The 17,338-nt window shown below is 38.8% G+C and overlaps 2 protein-coding genes across 2 annotated transcripts; one reads left to right on the forward strand and one right to left on the reverse strand.

Annotated features, from left to right (window-relative positions):
* Window positions 1–30: 30 nt before the first annotated feature.
* Window positions 31–7,680, reverse strand: LOC146468471 (transmembrane prolyl 4-hydroxylase-like). Its single transcript, XM_085124252.1, has 10 exons — window positions 7,174–7,680; window positions 5,163–5,244; window positions 3,930–4,108; window positions 3,529–3,590; window positions 3,014–3,048; window positions 2,422–2,572; window positions 2,198–2,255; window positions 1,748–1,860; window positions 890–980; window positions 31–751 (listed from the first exon to the last, which is right to left on the reverse strand). Exons 1-10 carry the CDS (start codon window positions 7,459–7,461, stop codon window positions 476–478), a joined length of 1,335 nt encoding a protein of 444 aa, XP_084980378.1. The 5' UTR covers window positions 7,462–7,680; the 3' UTR covers window positions 31–475.
* A 939-nt stretch (window positions 7,681–8,619) lies between these two features.
* LOC146468472 (uncharacterized) lies at window positions 8,620–17,320 on the forward strand. Its single transcript, XM_085124329.1, has 11 exons — window positions 8,620–9,053; window positions 9,487–9,568; window positions 10,711–10,886; window positions 11,574–11,632; window positions 12,188–12,222; window positions 12,593–12,773; window positions 12,978–13,035; window positions 13,674–13,786; window positions 14,272–14,353; window positions 14,775–15,122; window positions 15,725–17,320. Exons 1-11 carry the CDS (start codon window positions 8,667–8,669, stop codon window positions 16,313–16,315), a joined length of 2,112 nt encoding a protein of 703 aa, XP_084980455.1. The 5' UTR covers window positions 8,620–8,666; the 3' UTR covers window positions 16,316–17,320.
* Window positions 17,321–17,338: the final 18 nt, after the last annotated feature.

Here is a 17,338-nt window from a genome sequence, read left to right on the forward strand (position 1 = left end):
GTTTACAGTTAAATCAAACAAGATCAGGAGTCTTTATCCGAAAGTACTCTTTATTTCGTTCAGAGATTTCATCGAATGCTTCAAGAATGCAACAGCTTTGTGTCTCTTAAACTCCTCTGTACGTCTAGACAAAAATTCTGTCACCCAGAGAAACACTTCTTCGTCAGTGAATTAATTACCCCAGTATGCATGTGGCACTATTTGCCTGTATTTCATTATTTCCTTACTTTATCCGGCACCTCAAAGTCAAAGTCTAACACTTAAACTTCACAGATTCCTCTATTATAAAAAGGGGGCAATATGACAGGGAAGTCCAACGAGCTTGTTCAATCGTCTTTGTACCTACTAAGAATGATCTCACGTGACACAATAGGCTACGTTTGCTTCTGAAATGTTAGTAAGGCCCGTGTAACGGCGAAGGCAACATATTTGGTCCACAGTGTTTCTGATAGAAAATCAAAGTCAACTAAATTCACTAGATTTTCTTCTTGGGGTTCTTGTAGGACACCATAGTTTGTCGTGAGTCTCCCAGTATATTGATCCAGTTGTTAGCAATCCACTTCTCTCCTTTGATAATATCACATCCCCCATGGTAGGTCATCTGATCCAGCCTTCCATGCCACCCTGTCTTGTCATCTCGGAGGTGATTATACCACATTATTGCTGTTCCTTTGCGTGGCTTTACAAATAAGTTGGCTTTGTGGCAGTGTCTGCTCAAGTCGCAGCGATATTTTGTTAGCTGTGCCCAGGCCTGAAAGAAAGGGAATCAGACGTAAACATAAGAACTCGTGCAAAAGATATTATTACTTTAACCACTTAAGATGAACTAAAAGAACTATTTACAGTATTGCTTCTTTGTGATTGGCTTAATCAGGGGCAGAATTCTTACCTCAATACTAAACGTTTCATTATTTGCAACTGGAAATGCAGTCTCGCCTCCTTCCTCTACGTCATTTAAAAAGTACAACACTGTTATATACCTGCAAAAAAGGCAAAGAGAAAAAATGAACACTCACTCTTAGGTGACTAAGAGGTGATTAAAGCCTGAAGCTTGTAAGGGACAAGAACTTCTGGTCCGTCTAAGACAAATGTTCGTCTTAAGGACGGTGCCTACTAATACACAAGTATTTTTGCGCGGTTTATCACTATGCGGGAAAAGCAGACCTTAGCAAGGGCTGTTGGAATCCAAAAAGAAAATTGGAGGTAGCCACGCATTTTTTTTTTAGAGATAATTAAGCAATAATAATAAAAAATAAAGAGTACAATACAAAGCAATGTATTGCGTTTTTTGTTGGAATTGAAGCTTTATTATCCCTGAAAAATGCATGGTTACCTCCAATTTTGTTTTTGGATACCAGGAGCACTTGCTAAGTTCTGCTTTCTCTGCATAGTTTTAAACTGCGCAAAAATATCCCTGTATTAGTAGGCACCGCCCATAAGAAACCCGAGTATCTCGAGGTGCACAGAACGTATGCACAGTAACAAAAGTAGGCACCGTCCTTAAATAAGTGTCCGTCTTAAATGAAGTATGTCTTAGAGAAGTGTTCGTCTTAGAGGATGATACACACTGACCAAAGTGTGAGAAATGTGTTCACGTATTTTGGCATTCACTAACTTAGCCGTTAAATCGAGAGGAAAAAAAAGTTTTGTTAAAAACAGATACCGATAACAAGACCAGCATGATTATTATACGTATCATAATTTGTACTCCGGTCATGATATCTGAGTTAATAGCAGTGTATAGCACCTGCAAAGACGACAGTGTCTCTTGTCACGGTGGGCGCAGCAAGGAACTCTGGGATCGACATCCTGTGAGTCATGGTGACAGTGGTAATGCCCCTCGGGATAATAATGAACAACCTGCAATGACGTAACAAAGGGGAAGAAGGAAGCAAATTGCCGACTGGATTATATCGTCAGGAATTAGACTTAACTTTGTATTGTATGGTCGCTTTTGCTTAACTGCTCTAGGACGCTTTGTGATGGCATACATGTAGTAGATGAGCACGCTGAACAACCTGCTAAAAGTGAAACATGACACACACAGACATATCGTTATCGCAAAACGCTACTTAGACACCGGACCTACAGAAGCATCATGACCATCTTAGAACTACTGAGAAAAATCGGTGATCCAAAGAGAGAGAACTGTATAGCAGGCTAGATGCCATAAATTACTTTTGATTATTAATCTTACCTGAAGTTCTTCACTTTCAGCTATAACTGCTCTGGGAAGCTTTGTTAAAGCTGCCACTCTGTGGATGAAAAAAAAAATCAGTTAAATCGGAGAGAGACATAAAGGCAGCTCTAGACTGAGTTCATTAACAACATTCTTTATCGGAGATCGGATCCTTTAAATTGTTATACAAGATACAGTTGATTGAGAATTCCACCGGTGGTCGGCGGAAGGTTGTCATCTACCTGTCATTGAGGCCTTTGATCTTCCGATGATCCAGCCATGTCTGTTGGCTGTTTCGGCTTTTTACGCGAGGAAGCTTTTTCGCCATGTTGTGAAGACTTCTCATTATTCTATCTGTTTTTACTGTTAGAAACTCGCTCAAGTCCATAACTCCTGAAATTTTAAAAGAAATAGCAAGAACTCAGGTTTGGTTTCTATTGGATTATTTCAAACATTTACTATTACAAAAATTCTCAAACAATGCTGCGCAATCGAACATCACAAATCACGCATACGCATTGCCAAGTTTGCTCTGAGTTCATGTGTGACGTGACTGTGTAGAATAATTATTTCAACAATGTAGACACACCCTCGATTTACTGGATTGTGACAAATGTTTTTAATTCGAAAACAAAGATTTCAGTTAAAGTAACCGCCGTTCTGATTTCCGCATTTATTTCCGCGACTTGTCAACTTGTCACGTGGATCGAGCTGATAGGCTATCAATAGGGAGCCAATCAGAGAGCAGGATGATTGTCCATGGAAACAGCGCAAGATGCCCATGAAGATTACAAACTTTCGAAGCTGTGTAACAATTAAGTTTGATTTACAAACCATTTTTGTTCTTGTCTACTTTTAGATCAGCAAACCTGCAAATCAAAGGACAAAGGTGGGTAGAAAAATAAATAACTGGTGTTGGGACAAAGTGAAAGACAAAAAAATGCTGTGTTTTCCATGTGAAGTAAAGCGGAATATTCTCTGATAACAAGTATGCATTAAAGCAGTTTTCAGAATTAGACTGAATACAAAAATTGTGCAGAGTATTTAAAGAAAGATTTTCATAGTCAAGATAGTGACGGCCAGTGGCTGATTCAGGCTTAGGGGAGGAGTTTGCCCCCACCCCTCCCCTTTTTTTAGAGCAAAACCGAGGCCCATAGGGACGAGGCGCCGAGACATTTCGTTTCTCGAACAGAAGCAAGTCGATTGTTCGAGTCAGCGGGCTCCCCACTTACATGAGGTCCACTACTGCTTAGCGTTGTACAAGTCTTTTATGAAGTCCTGTCTTCCCTATAAAAATTATAGATGAGTAGAAGAGTGACAAAAATAGCCGCAATCATAAAACCACTTACATTTTGTCTACGTCTTCTTCTGAGAAATACAAATCACTAAGGTCAACAAGATTATGCATGACCTGTTTAACAAAGAGAAACAGCAAACACTCCATTAGCAAAACAAAACATGTCAACTAGACTGGGAAAACAAAGAAAGAGAAACTAAAAAAGAATGCAGAGGTATCAGCGTTTGACGAGGAGTTGCAGGTTGACAGGAAATCGCAAAGCTGTCTACGGTTTCCTACTTCTAAGAATAACAATGAAAAACACAATCTAACAACAAAGCACATAAATTTTAACAATAGTTTCGAGGCGAATGTTTGGTTTATTAGCAGAACTGTTAAAGTAAATTGGCCACCGTAAGGGGGCTAGTTTCATAGTTTCATCGTTAATTTTCGAGGGATTGTCTTAATTTATACCTCGACTTTATCAATGACGCCATCATGGTTGTAGTCCCAGCTGTGGAACGTCTTCTCATTGGTTGGTTCAATGTTGATCCCTGTCTCAGGGTCTTGAACCTCACTCGTGTCCAGGCCTTCTCCAGAGGCGAGGTCGATTATTGTCTGGCATTCCTCGTCAGTTAAGAAGTTGGGGATTTCTAACGAGAAAAGTATCAACTTGTTAGCCTTAATTTAGAAATGCGGGGCGACCTTCACTGTTTGTAACGTCTCACATTATTGGTCGAGAGGACGAAAGAAACAAAAGGAAAAACGAAAAAACAATGCACCTAGACAAAAAAAAAAAAAAACACTGATGGAGCAGTAGGTTATCTAGGCTCGAGAGAGCGGCGGAAATCGAGCCTATAGGTTATCTGGGTCCAGTGAAAATAGGCCTACTAAAAAAATGTCGACAAGGTAGAGGCCCAGATTCGATCTAACGCTACGCTTCCATAACGCTGGTAGTGGTACCTATCGATAGTTTTTGAGCAATTAAGCAATAAGCAATTGAGTTTGCCAAAAGTACTCGTACAAGAGCTAACCACGACTATAAACTTTACTTGAGAAGAGCGGTTTGTAATTGCTACAAATATTCTTTCTTTATTCGCATTGTAAGTAAATGGAATGATTTGCCAGGATATGTTGTACATGCCGAATCATTATCTGTTTTTAAGAGTAGACTTAAAATTTACTCAGTTGAATATTTATTGAATCAGTAGCCATCGAATTTTATCTAGTTGTAGAAATTTCAAAATATTTTTGCAAGTTTTTAGTTAGGGAAATTGTTTTTGTATAGGGTTAACCTCACGATTTCCTTATTCAGGATGTTTTTGTATTTGCGTTAAAGCCTCCTGAATAAAATGTTATGTTATGTATGTTATGTTACCGAGCTTCAATTCGACCATCCGACATGTTAAGCGTTCATCACAAATAAAAATGATCCAGCTTTTAATATAGAAATAATGCGATTGTCAGTGCGTTTGTTTTCTCCTAGCCGTATATGCCCCTGAAATAGGTAGTTCGTCTACTGAGACCGGTGAAAACAGAAATATTGAGCAAAAATTAAACATTACGGCTGACATTAAGCTGTTCCACCAGCCTCCCAACTTTCCATTTTGCCGATCTTGCCTAAACGAAGATTGGCTACAAATTATTCCTGTTTGCTCTGGTGGTCTGTTGGCACGGTCCACACAAGTCATCTGTTCGTTCCCTTACCGAATATTGGTGGCCTAAGACTCAGTGTCTTTATTTCGTACATATTTCCTGGACTTAGCTGCCTCTTTTGAATATGGCCGACCTGAAAGGAAGAAATTTTGTTAAAAAGCAGCAAAGGGAAAACCAGCAGCAACCCTGCAGCGCAATAACAACAACAACAACAACAACAACAACAGAAAGAAAATGAGAGGTGTGGGCTTATAGGTAGATTAAACGATGCAGCAAAGTCGATGCCAGTAAATTTACTTCGGGGGGGGGGGGTACTCCCCGGAATTCTTGGTGGGGGTGTGCCGCCCGGGTCTTCAAATCCCGACCCTATTTCAGACCTAAACATGCCATTTTCCACACCCGTTTTCAGACCTGACCTCTAAAATTCATACCCTTTTTCAGACCTGATAATTATTCATCAGTGCCGAACGGAAGTTGACGCAAGGAGTAAAAGTAAGCTGGAATGACATAGTTTATCTATTTCTTTTTCTCGCTATCAGTTAGTCGTTCCAGTTACGTACTGAGAAGAAAAATATGTTTGTAAGCTTTCGTAAATGTTCGTCGCCCCAAAAACCCGACCCGATTTCAGACCGTAATTGTCAAAATCTATACCCGTTTTCAGACGAAAACGGCTCAAAAACCATACCCTTTGGGGCGGCACATACCTATATACCTTATATAGAGGAGTACCCCCCCCGGGATTTACTTTTACCCAAACAGAAAAAAACATTACGATTTGACAGTGGACAATTTAAAAGGACCACAGAAATCAAAATTCAAACGCAACCGGGACTAAAATGATGATTTGGGTGAGTTAGAAATCACAATGCCGAGACCCAGGCCTTTTCCTTTCAGGCTTAAACTGAGAAACTGGGGATGCGTAGTGTCAAAGGTCATACGGTGGCGCGAAAAATTAAATGTCTGCCATGCGTATTCATCACCACAACACCGGCGAAAACACGGTAGATAAGGTAGAAATTGCAACGATGCAATAACTTTAGAACTATCCTTCACGGTTCCTTTGTTCTCACGAGAATGTTTGCTCATTGATTTCCTAGAAAATACTGAAGAGCGTTGATCGTGCGTTGAGATTTTTGTGTGATCTGAAACTGTTTCTCGATACTTCGACTGAACGAACCGGCGAAGCCTCACGTAAACGAAAGAAAAAGCAAACGTGCGAGAAAGTGGGAAAAGATGCTACGAATCACAGGTAAAACTTTGTTTTAATGTTTTCGTAACGTAATAGTCCATGTTGAATCAAGAAGTCGTTTATATTTGTACATTTTCGCGAAAGTTGAGTATTCGTTTCATTCACACGTGTTCCAACTTTTGCAGACGAGCTAACATCGTACAGCTGATTTTAACCCGTTTTGATGGACATAGCTATGTGTGGTACATCTAATTTAACGTAAATGTAAAAATAAATGGTTTTACTCTGTGTTATATTTACAAATATTTGACACAAGAGCTTTGCTAATCGCTTTGTAGCTGTGGTGTGTTGTCCTGTCACGATATGCCTTTGTCACGTACTGTTAACAAAACGTTGCGTTACTGTCACGGTAGTATTCGAAAAAGGTCGAGGCAAAAATTGAGTACCTTATTACATATTTTACTGGCTGGCTTATTTTATGAGGCACTTCAGCCTTAACTGATATGCTCTATTCGAAAATTGATCAAAACATGATAAGTCTTCGGTTTATCTATACGTATTTGTACGTCCGTGCTTAATCAGTTTTAAAATATGAATTAATAAGTTAGTTAAGTGAGTACAGATCAATCTCCTTGACCACATAAAAATACAGTAAAACGTAAACTGCGGAATGCCAGCAGTGGTTGATAGTGCGAAACAACACGTTACTGATAAATAACCAATACGTATAGACAGTAACATAACAAATTTTAATTAAAATACAATATTTCTTCTGACACGTCAACTTAACTCGGCAGAAATCTAATTAAATATCAGCATCACCAGTGATATCACTTAGCTGTTTAACTTGTAACAAGAGTTTCTTTCACCTACCTTAACCCCGTCAAGTCGAGGAAGTATTTTAAAATCGGTATTTGCCTCGGCTCGCTTATTACTTGCAGTCCCAGCTGATTTTCGATCGTCACCCATTGATGCTTTATTGTCTTTCTGTTCAATTTGCGATCCATTCTTGTAATAAACAGCCACGCATATTGCTATAAATGCCGTTAAGGCGACCGCTATGGCTGTCGATGGAAGCGACGATTTCGAATCCTTCTTGGTCGGTTTTTTCTTTGATCTTTCCTTCGAGAACTTTTTCGTCTCTACCCGCGGCGGCGCCATTTTCGTTCGAATGGTATTGATCGATTCTCCACGGTCAAAGGAATGAGCCAAGTAATTTACATATCATTTCAAAACAAAACATGTCGATAAACCACCAACCAATTGCCAATAGAAACCATCTGCGGAGGTCTCTAAGAGTAGCTAACTTTTTCCATGGGTTTTACAGTGCGGCAAAGTAACAATAACACTGTGTAATAATAAGAGGGTTATAAAATTAGAAGTCAGCGTGGCGTGACAGTGCTGCAAGTTGTCACGCTTTCCTTATTCCGGTAACCAAGTAACACTGAGTTACAGGAGAAATGCACCGCTACTCATAACCCATAGCGTTAAATGCAGCTATTAAAAAATTTGCCAACTAAAAACGCCCTACAAGACAATAAGATTGGGCCAAACGTTGAGGCGAAACTATGTAAAACTTAGAAATTTTTGCATACGGGCATTTAATACTGTAAGGGAAAAACTGGGACTTCTTAAACTGAAGTGTCACGATTTTGTTAGCAAAGCGGCTGTTGCTTTTCTTCGAACCGCCGGAAATACGTCTCCGTTCGCAGGCTACAATAATCCGATTACAAACATTTGCGCACGTTGAGATTGTATTAGGGTCACGACTGTTGATTTATCTTCCGGCATCCTTCACGAAAGCCGGCTGCTGTGTAAGTTACACCGTTGGTTCATATAGTCAGATGCTTCAATAACGAAATCATTTTTCTTCTTAATGGGGGTAACAACACATTATAAAAATAAAGTAAAAACACTTTGGCGCGCGGCCGGCGCACCCACGAGAGGCCAGTTACTGAGATTCAGTCTCCCCACCCTCCCTCTTGCGCAGGCGTTTTGAACGGTTCGTGCTTCAAGCTAACTCACGCAACAAAATAGTAAAAGGTTGTATTCTTTCCAGAGATATGGAGAAATTGGTGGATTTTTACAACTGCCACAGTGTTTTGCAACGATCAGATGTGCCTAGCTCGTTGCCTTTGTTTGTCTAACGGGCCCTGTTTGGTACCCGCTCTGTCCATTCAACCTGCCCAATCAAAATCGCCGGAAACACATTACATGTGATATGGCTGCTTTAGAGGGAAACAAACTGATTTCCCTGAATGAATAGCATGTGAACCGTGTTATTTTGGATAATTAATTTATGAAAAAGTTTCCGATCGAGGCAGAGACTCGACCGCCGGCTACAGCAAGAAAGCATCGAACTTAAAATGGCGGACGGAATTTGTTTCACTTCAGTGTTCTGTGTGATATGCGTTTTTATTACTGTATGGGACTTGCGAATCAACGCTACGGATCTTTCATCTTCCCTGGGCACGTGTGATAGCGAAGACAGCGAAGACGGTTTTTGTGAGAGTAAAGATGAAAACGAATACCTTGAAAGTGATAGCGATATTTCGGATGAGAAATTCCACAAATCCAAGTTAGAGAAGAATGAAGCTGTAAAAACTTCTTCTGAGGATTTGGCGAAAGTGGAGGTATCAAGTAGCGAGGCTGATGATAGTTTATCGGAAAGTGAAGATAAACAAATGTTCGTTGCCGGCAATTCTACCAATGGGTGGCTAGGACTACAAATTCCGGTTGTTGATGGAGTGCGGGTATGTCTTGTGTTGTTTTGCAATTTATTAAATAAATTTTAGTGAAATCGTGTTTTTACCTTTAACGATTTGTTCTCAGCTATGCCCAGGTCATAATTTGTGGCATAAACCTTCATTTGACATAACTATTACACCGTAGACTTCTCGAGTTCATAACTTAAAACCGTTGATAGCGAATCAATTGGAAGTTTATCACGTGATTAGGAGAACGAGAAACTGCTGTCAGTTGAAGTTCTCCAAAACATCTATCCATCCATCATCATCCATCCTACAGAAACATCGACAAAATATTTTCTGTTCCCTCGATGAACGATATTGTTGCGAGGGGGCATCAGCAGGGGTAATATACGATAGGAACATTACGGCTTTCAACCAATAAATGCTCACTTCAACCAAAGCCTACTTTCTAATCAGTACGTTTTACGCTTCACAGATTGGTCACATTCAAGAAGTGGAAATTCTCCCAGGAGTCAAACGTCAGATGAAGACACTAAGCATGCGCCCTCTTGTATTTGGTAAGGTTATTTCAGTATTTCAGTGTTGAATAAGTCCTTGTAAACAGTAGCTAAGAAGCTTGACAAAAGGAGTTTGGATTTCTCCTTTATCTTATTATTATTATTATTATTATTATTATTATTATTATTACTATTATTATTATAATTATTATTATTATTTTTGATCAATAATGATTTCTTGAAACATAAGCAAGCAAAACTTAAAGTTAATAGCCGACGTTTTGGCGTCATCGTGACACCATTCTCAAGGCAAAGTGGATAAATTAATGCGAAGATTTGATTTCTATACTTTACAGTCTCTACAAATTAGCATATTAACAAAGGATCACAACCATCCCTAAACGTGCAAACAGACTCGAATCGCGCAAAGGTTTGCACGTTTAGGGATGGTTGTGATCCTTTGTTAATATGCTAATTTGTAGAGACTGTAAAGTATAGAAATCAAATCTTCGCATTAATTTATCCACTTTGCCTTGAGAATGGTGTCACGATGACGCCGAAACGTCGGCTGTTAACTTTAATTTTCGCTTGATTATTATTATTATTATTATTATTATTATTATCTTGGCCGATATATTTCACACAACATGCTGAACATCATATCTTTCTTACTTCATGGTCGATCTTAAAAATTCACCATCTTTGGCCATCCTTTCCCCTCCTTATCTATCATTTTAACCTGACACTCAGTGTGTTCACAGAGTTAAGAATAGAAGGAGACGTTGAATGGGACAACTCCTTTCCTTTCCAACACTTTGGTTTCTTGGACGCTGGCCATGGTGCACAAAGAAAATAAATTTAAAATTAAATTTAACAAAAAAAGAAAAAAATGATGAGATGAACAAGTGTGCTTTACATTATGGGGACACTCTCCAGATCGAATTTTAATTTGGAGATGTTGATTTTTAGAGGAGACGGAGGAACCTGAGTAGCTGGGGAAAAACCTCTAGGAGGAAGGACGAGATCCAATAACAAACTTAACACACATATGACGTCGAGTCCGTGAATCGAACCTAGGCCACATTGGTGGGAGGCAAGTGCTCTCACCACTGCGCCATCCCTGCTCCCCAAAATAAATTGGAGTTATATGCACAAGAAAATCATTTTCATTTAAAGTTTCTTTATTTTCATCTTTCTCGTAGAGATTCCTGATTTTCTCGATGCGGATGAATGTGAACTCATCATAGCACTTGCTGAGAATAAAAGGCTTAAAGATAATCCCAAGAGAACGGACAGTCGAGGAATCTATTATGAAGACCCTCTTAACACCTTCAAACAGTGGGACTTAAACAGTGATGAATTTATTGACCCAGAGGAGGTTAGTACAACTGCGCGTTTCGTTCTTTCTTTCTTTCTTTCTTTATTGACAATTGTCTGTAATTCAGTAGTTACATGGTTGGTCTTAGGTTATACGGAGGGGCCTAATGCTAAGCTCCTTTCACCTTTTATGGGGTACCGGTGGGTGCACAAAGACAAATATACAAAAACAGCGTAACGTAACGTAATCTAGTGTGAAATTGCAATGTTCATAATTCTTATAGCATGCAGCAGAATGGTTCGTTGCATACTACTTAAGGCTTTGTTTGTCTTAGACCTTCCTAGCAAACTGTTCAACTTTCTTTCTTTCGTTCTTTTCTTTTCTTTTCTTTTTTTTTTTTTTGAATTTATAAATGACTCCAAATGATCATGAGGAAATCTCGCTGACATGATGTGCTAGACATTTGCGAGTGGAAGGAATGAAGTGAAATACCACGAAACTCTCAAAACAATTTCATGTTAACTGTTCATATCTAAATGACATTGGGCCATTACAACCCTCCCAACTTTGTTTGTCATTTAGTCCTTAATTTCTGTAATTTAAAGCAAACTTCCCTTTCTGCTAATTTAGCGAAATAACCCTTTATAATGACGACATGTAATAGATGTTGTGTAAATATCAAATATGAGTTCCTTAAAAGGCAAACTTTCCACTAAACCAATAAATTAATCTTTTCATCCTTCGCAGATTGTTTTAATTCCAGGCAAAATGGACCTGAAGTTTACTGAGCTTAACGCCACCGAAATGTGAGTAGAATTAATGTACTGTGCATAAGAAGCGAAATTTCCCATACACTAAAATTGTTTTCATTATAGTAACTATGGTAACTTATTGTTAAAGCTGTAAATGGTTTGAACCCAGGAGTCATGTCATAAGTACGTAAATTATGATCATCCGGGTGAGTGTAGTACTGAGAGGGACTGTTTGAGGTGACATTGACTGACGTTTCGACAACCTGAGAGGAAGTCATCTTAGAGTCAAGTAAATTGTGGAACGTCAGTAGATGGTATGAAAGTATTTGTTCATTGACCTGATTGGTCAACGGAGTCGTGATGTTGTTGGTTGTTCTTCAGTAAGCCGTGACGTTATTGCCTGTGAAGACTGTAAAAAGTAATTGGTGCGTTTCGATCACTTTATCAAGTCATAGTGGGTTTGGCACTGCTTCTTACTAAGAGTCATGTTTCCGGTGGGTGCTCTCACTGATCAAAGCAGAGTTGAGGAGATTCCATTTATATAGCTCAGCAAAATCGAAGTACCCATTGTAAAATGTAAAACTCTGCTGATATTATTTGTTGTCGTAGGATGAAATCACTGGAACTGGATAAAGATGATAATGGTGAGTACCAAACGTTTATCAAGAGAATACACCATGATCATTTTTCTTTTATGAAGGAGAGGGACTTGATATAAATTGAGGCTAAGGATTTCAAAAACTTGAACACGCGATAACGTACGCATGCTGCACTTACGCAGCACCATATTTTCCATTTATTAATGTCAGCCGAGGTGGCCTCTCTTATAAGCCTGGTGGTTTCTTGAGGTCTCCTCGTCATTACACTGTGTTGTAAATTGAATGATTTCTTTTTTTAGTAAGGCAAATGAAATGATAATGATGATGATGATGATGATGATGATGATGATGATGATGATGATAACTTAAAACTTAAAAGTAGGTATTAACTGAATCCTGCTCTACTCTTAAACAGGCAAAATCGACTTGACAGAATTCAAAAGCATAGAACTTGAAAGAATCAAAGAATACATTGCTGCACTGTTAAATGACTCTTCACAGCGGAGAATATCCGCCAGCAAGATTTCCTGGTTGTGGCACGATGAAGACGAACTGCTTAGATATCAACCGGAGTTACTTGATGGATTTCACGAAAGGTTTGTGCTCGGTTTTCACTTTATAGTTTTTTCTCTGGAATACTTTATTTAGATCGCTGTTGAAAACCATTCGAAAGTTACTTGGTTGACAAATAAAGGTTATTGGTTATTTTTCCTTTAAAGCAAAAGTACACTGCCGCTTTGTGCTATGCGTGTTAGTTGTTAAATGTTTCTAAATTAACAGCAATTGTTTTTTATTTCTAGGCTTCAGTCAATAACCAAGATACCAAAGGAGATCATACAGGAGAGCGAGCCAATGCAGGTAAAGATGGTATTTTCTTTATTATATAGACACAAGTGTTTTACTGGAAAGTACACCACTCGCAAAATTCATACGAAACTACATCCGGGACCCGAGTGGCGTATTTGCTATATCCTCTCTAGTGAGTATATTGATGACGTCATTTCCCGGTTTTTCACGGTTGTTTGTGCAAACAGTCAGTGAAAAATGGCAAGCGATAGATTTGTCTAAATAATAAAATTATAATTAAAATTGAATTTTATTTTTTCGTGTTAGAAATAATATTTCACCACTCGGAGATAAAATTCATATCTTCTCGCCGCCGTGTAATATCTTCAATTTATTACATTGAGGGGGAAACGCCGTGAGTGTAATATCCAAGTCTAACATTTGGCGCTACAACATCGTGAGCTAACAGTTACTATTTAACAGGCACTTTTAGCTACAGTTACCTTTTTCTCATTCAAGTGGCGTTTGGCCTCTGAACGAGGTGAGAATTGGGGGCTGGTTGGGGAGGGAGAATTATATAGACCGTATTCATATTCTCGGTATTGGACTGATTTAGCTTGCAATGGAGGCTCTTGCTGCTGTGCAAGCTAGTTTCCAGCCTAAAATATATCTGAAGCGTGAAAAGAACATATTTTTCAATCTAATTTTAGGTATTACAGTTTGAAGAAGACAGCTACCAGTATTGTCAGCAAGATAGCGAGCCTACATTCAAGGGAGTTCCTTGCTGTCTCTATGGTGACATGCAGCAGTGCAGAATATGCAGGTAAGATGATCATGAAATCATCATCGTCATGGTGATGTCATCCATAGAGCAGGATGCTCGGACGTCATTAATTATTTACGAACACCAAAGTGGCACATTTGAATTCAAATGCACAGAACTAGAGAAACGTTAGGACCGAAATTTGCCCAGTAGGATTGAAAAAACTCACCTAGTTTCATAAACACCAACTTAAAATTTGACCTATGGCCTTTTGGCAAGGAATGGTGTATCTGCAATACAGCCAAAACTAAGTAGTATTGCTGTGTATAAGGACTATCCATTTACACTTGAAAACTGCGAGAAAACGGGCCTTATTTGAATAGAAGCTGATTTCGTCAACGTCATCATCATCATCATCATCATCATCATCATCATCATCATCATCATCATTAATCTGTCGACAGTTCTTAACTATGGTACGTATAACTGCAATCATTGTACCAGTAGCTGAAAGGCTAATTTTCCATTATTATTTTTTTCCCAAGGTTTATAACTGTATCTTATTTCCTTACTGACGTTGACGAAGGAGGGGAAGTTGTGTTGCCACTTGCAAACAACAAGTTTGAGGTATTTCCTCTAAGCATTATCATATTTATCATATCTGTATTTGAAATTTTATTCCAAAAGAGTAAAAAAAAAAAAACATTTTAGGATACAAAAAATCAGATATGATTATCGGCTGTTTCGCTTTCAAGTTTCCCGCACGCCACCATTAGGAGTTTTGGTCGTCATATAGTTGCCCGAGCCGCTATTGCCAGAAAGCAGAAAGTTTTTTTGTTGGTGTGAAACCGATTGTTATCGGGCAACGTATGACGTCATGCAATCCAACCTGGCGGCGCGCGGGATTTTTAAAAGCGAAAATTGGCGATAATAAAATCCAACGAAATTTGAAATTGGGTGGTGTTTCCAACAATGTAAAGGGTTATTAACTATGATTAATTCTCAAAGATAACTTGATTAATGTAAGAACGTCTTTCTTCACCAACAGGAAGACGTTATGAACAATTCTGGGAACTGGACAGGCTTTTTCACTTATGCCAAAACAACAGGCGGTAAAAACCCGTTTGAAGTCGATATACAATTTAAAATGGACGGCGCTAATAAAGTCCTGTATGGGAAAGGAAATGACGCAAGCGGAGAGTTTGAGTTTACTGACAGTTTGGTGACAGGAGACATCATACGATTCCGTAAGAAGTATCTTAACCAAGGGAATAGTCAGTTGTCAATCAAATATGCTGGAAGATTAAAGGGGAATGCTCAGATTGAAGGAAAATGGTGGGTCTCCGGCCAGAAGAAGATGAATGGATTCTTTTTCATGCGCTATGAAGCGTACGAGGTACGTCTACATTTTAAAACCACATTTCCACATTTAAATGACGACAAATGTCTTCCGTATTCCCCAACTGTCCAAAAGGCAGACACGAGTAAAAGACTTTATAGATCAGTTTGAGGTAGTAGGCTACCTTCGTTGGACTGAGTATGTAGTCAGATTGTTAGTATTTGCAGTACCGCACAAATATAAAAAAATAATTCAGCCAACATTTTGCCAGATCAAATTCCACCCACGGCCATTAAACCTAGGTGCAGTCGAACCTGTTCTTACAAACCCTTAATTACACGGACATCTCTTAGCTTTATTGTCTACCGTTCACTCGGTACTAATGAGGTCATAAATCATAGTTCACGTGCTCCCCGAGAGAGTGAAACTCATATAATCTTGCCCTCATTTTACAAGCATTTCACTTGGTCCCGTAGAAACACTTTACAATACAAAACTTGGACCTATGGCTGCGGTGTCCGTATTAAGGAGCCTCGATCGCTCTCTTTACGTAGAGATAGCCTTGTACATACAAAGTCAACGTCAACACCTGACATCACCTTTTTTTATATTTAAATCGAGCTCAAGCCGCATCACGGTTCCCTTTACGTTTCTTTCAGAAATGGATGAATAATGCGCTTGGTAAATGCAATTCACACCAATATTGCCCAAAAGGAAACTTGGTTATCAAACCAGAACGAGGCAAGGCCATCATGTGGTATAATCACGTGATCAATGACGAAGGCACCTGGATAGGAGGCTTAGATAACACAATGTATTATGGTCACTGTGACGTCATCAACGGCGAGAAATGGGTAGCTACTAATTGGATTAACGTGGACGGTGATGGAGACATGGAGCTGAGAGCGTGGAAAAAAGGAAGCAACCTTATATCCCACACTAAACAACATGAAAGCGAGAACATACTACAAAGGATGCGGAAAAGCAGAGAAAGCATTCGCACAGACGTCATTAAAGAAGAAATGCAAAACGACATGGAGAACACAGAGGAATGGACGTTTGAAGAAGATACGCGTCCAAAGGAAAGACATGTTCTTAACGCTGTTACTTCATTGTTAGCTTCTCTTAAAGATGATGAACTACGTGCTGTTTCGAAGAGAGTACACGAGAAACTTGAGATGTTATGTGTTCCTTTAGTTCTTAATCAGGGCGGAAAGATTTCCTTAGTTGATGGAAGTAAAGCGGATTGACAGAATTAGGTAACTTATTATATTGCCATTAGGCTACCCACGCCTTGGTAGTTATTCTGTAAATCTTTATCTTAGTTTTCGCGGGCGACAAGATTATCAGTTAATATTGTTTATTTTCACCCTTTGAATAACGTCTCTTTGTTTCTTATTTATTAGTTTAGTGGTTAGAGTGTCTGACTGGCCATTGTAAGGAAGTTGGTGTAATCCTATGCTTTTCATAAACTGTATGTAGTTTACCCTTATGTGAGACAGCTTACCAGGTGTATTTCTGTTTATCGCTAAGAAATGCAGTTTAATACTATACTTAGGGAACTGGTCATAACAAGTTTGTTCAAAGAGGACACACCATGTCTGGGGTAGGGGGATTATGGAAGACACCACCTATCTCGTGAACATTACCGACACAGATATACTCAGTAGCAAGAGTCAGTGAATCTCAATGTCATTTATGCTGCTGGATAGAGGCGTGTCTAGGCAATAAAAACACCCTGTCTTGAGGTTGAATTAGGAGGGAGCAAGCATGAGACCACCATCTATTTTGTGGTTTGGTAGGCCTTGCTCGAGTATAGTAGTTTTGACCACTTCCCTTATTGTTCTAACTTACCTTTTTCTGTGTCCTCTCTTCGTTTTGCGGTTTTCACTTTTTGCATTTTCATTTCCATCCTGCCTGTTTATATGTGGTGCATTTAACACTTGTTTAGAAGTAATCTAAACTGCTCACAGTGTTCTGTTGGTTTTAACTTTAAATATTTTAGATGGCATATTAGGTGCGTTTACAATGGAATGTAAATCTATTTGAAAGTTTTTGTACATTTTCTTTTAATAGAACATAAATCAGAACTTTCACCTCAAATGTAAATATTAACGAACCCTTCATTTATGGAACATGAGAGCTTTATTCTTAAGTTAGTTTAAAAAATGTGATAGCTTTACTGTTAAGTTAGCTTGGATAAATTCCTGGATACATACAGCCAACTAGATTTTAACTAGGAGGTTAAATAAACTTAAAATATTAAGTAGTTG

The sequence above is a fragment of the Pavona decussata genome, unplaced genomic scaffold (genome assembly GCF_977016875.1).
Source record: "Pavona decussata unplaced genomic scaffold, jaPavDecu1.1 SCAFFOLD_130, whole genome shotgun sequence".
NCBI lineage: Eukaryota > Metazoa > Cnidaria > Anthozoa > Scleractinia > Agariciidae > Pavona > Pavona decussata.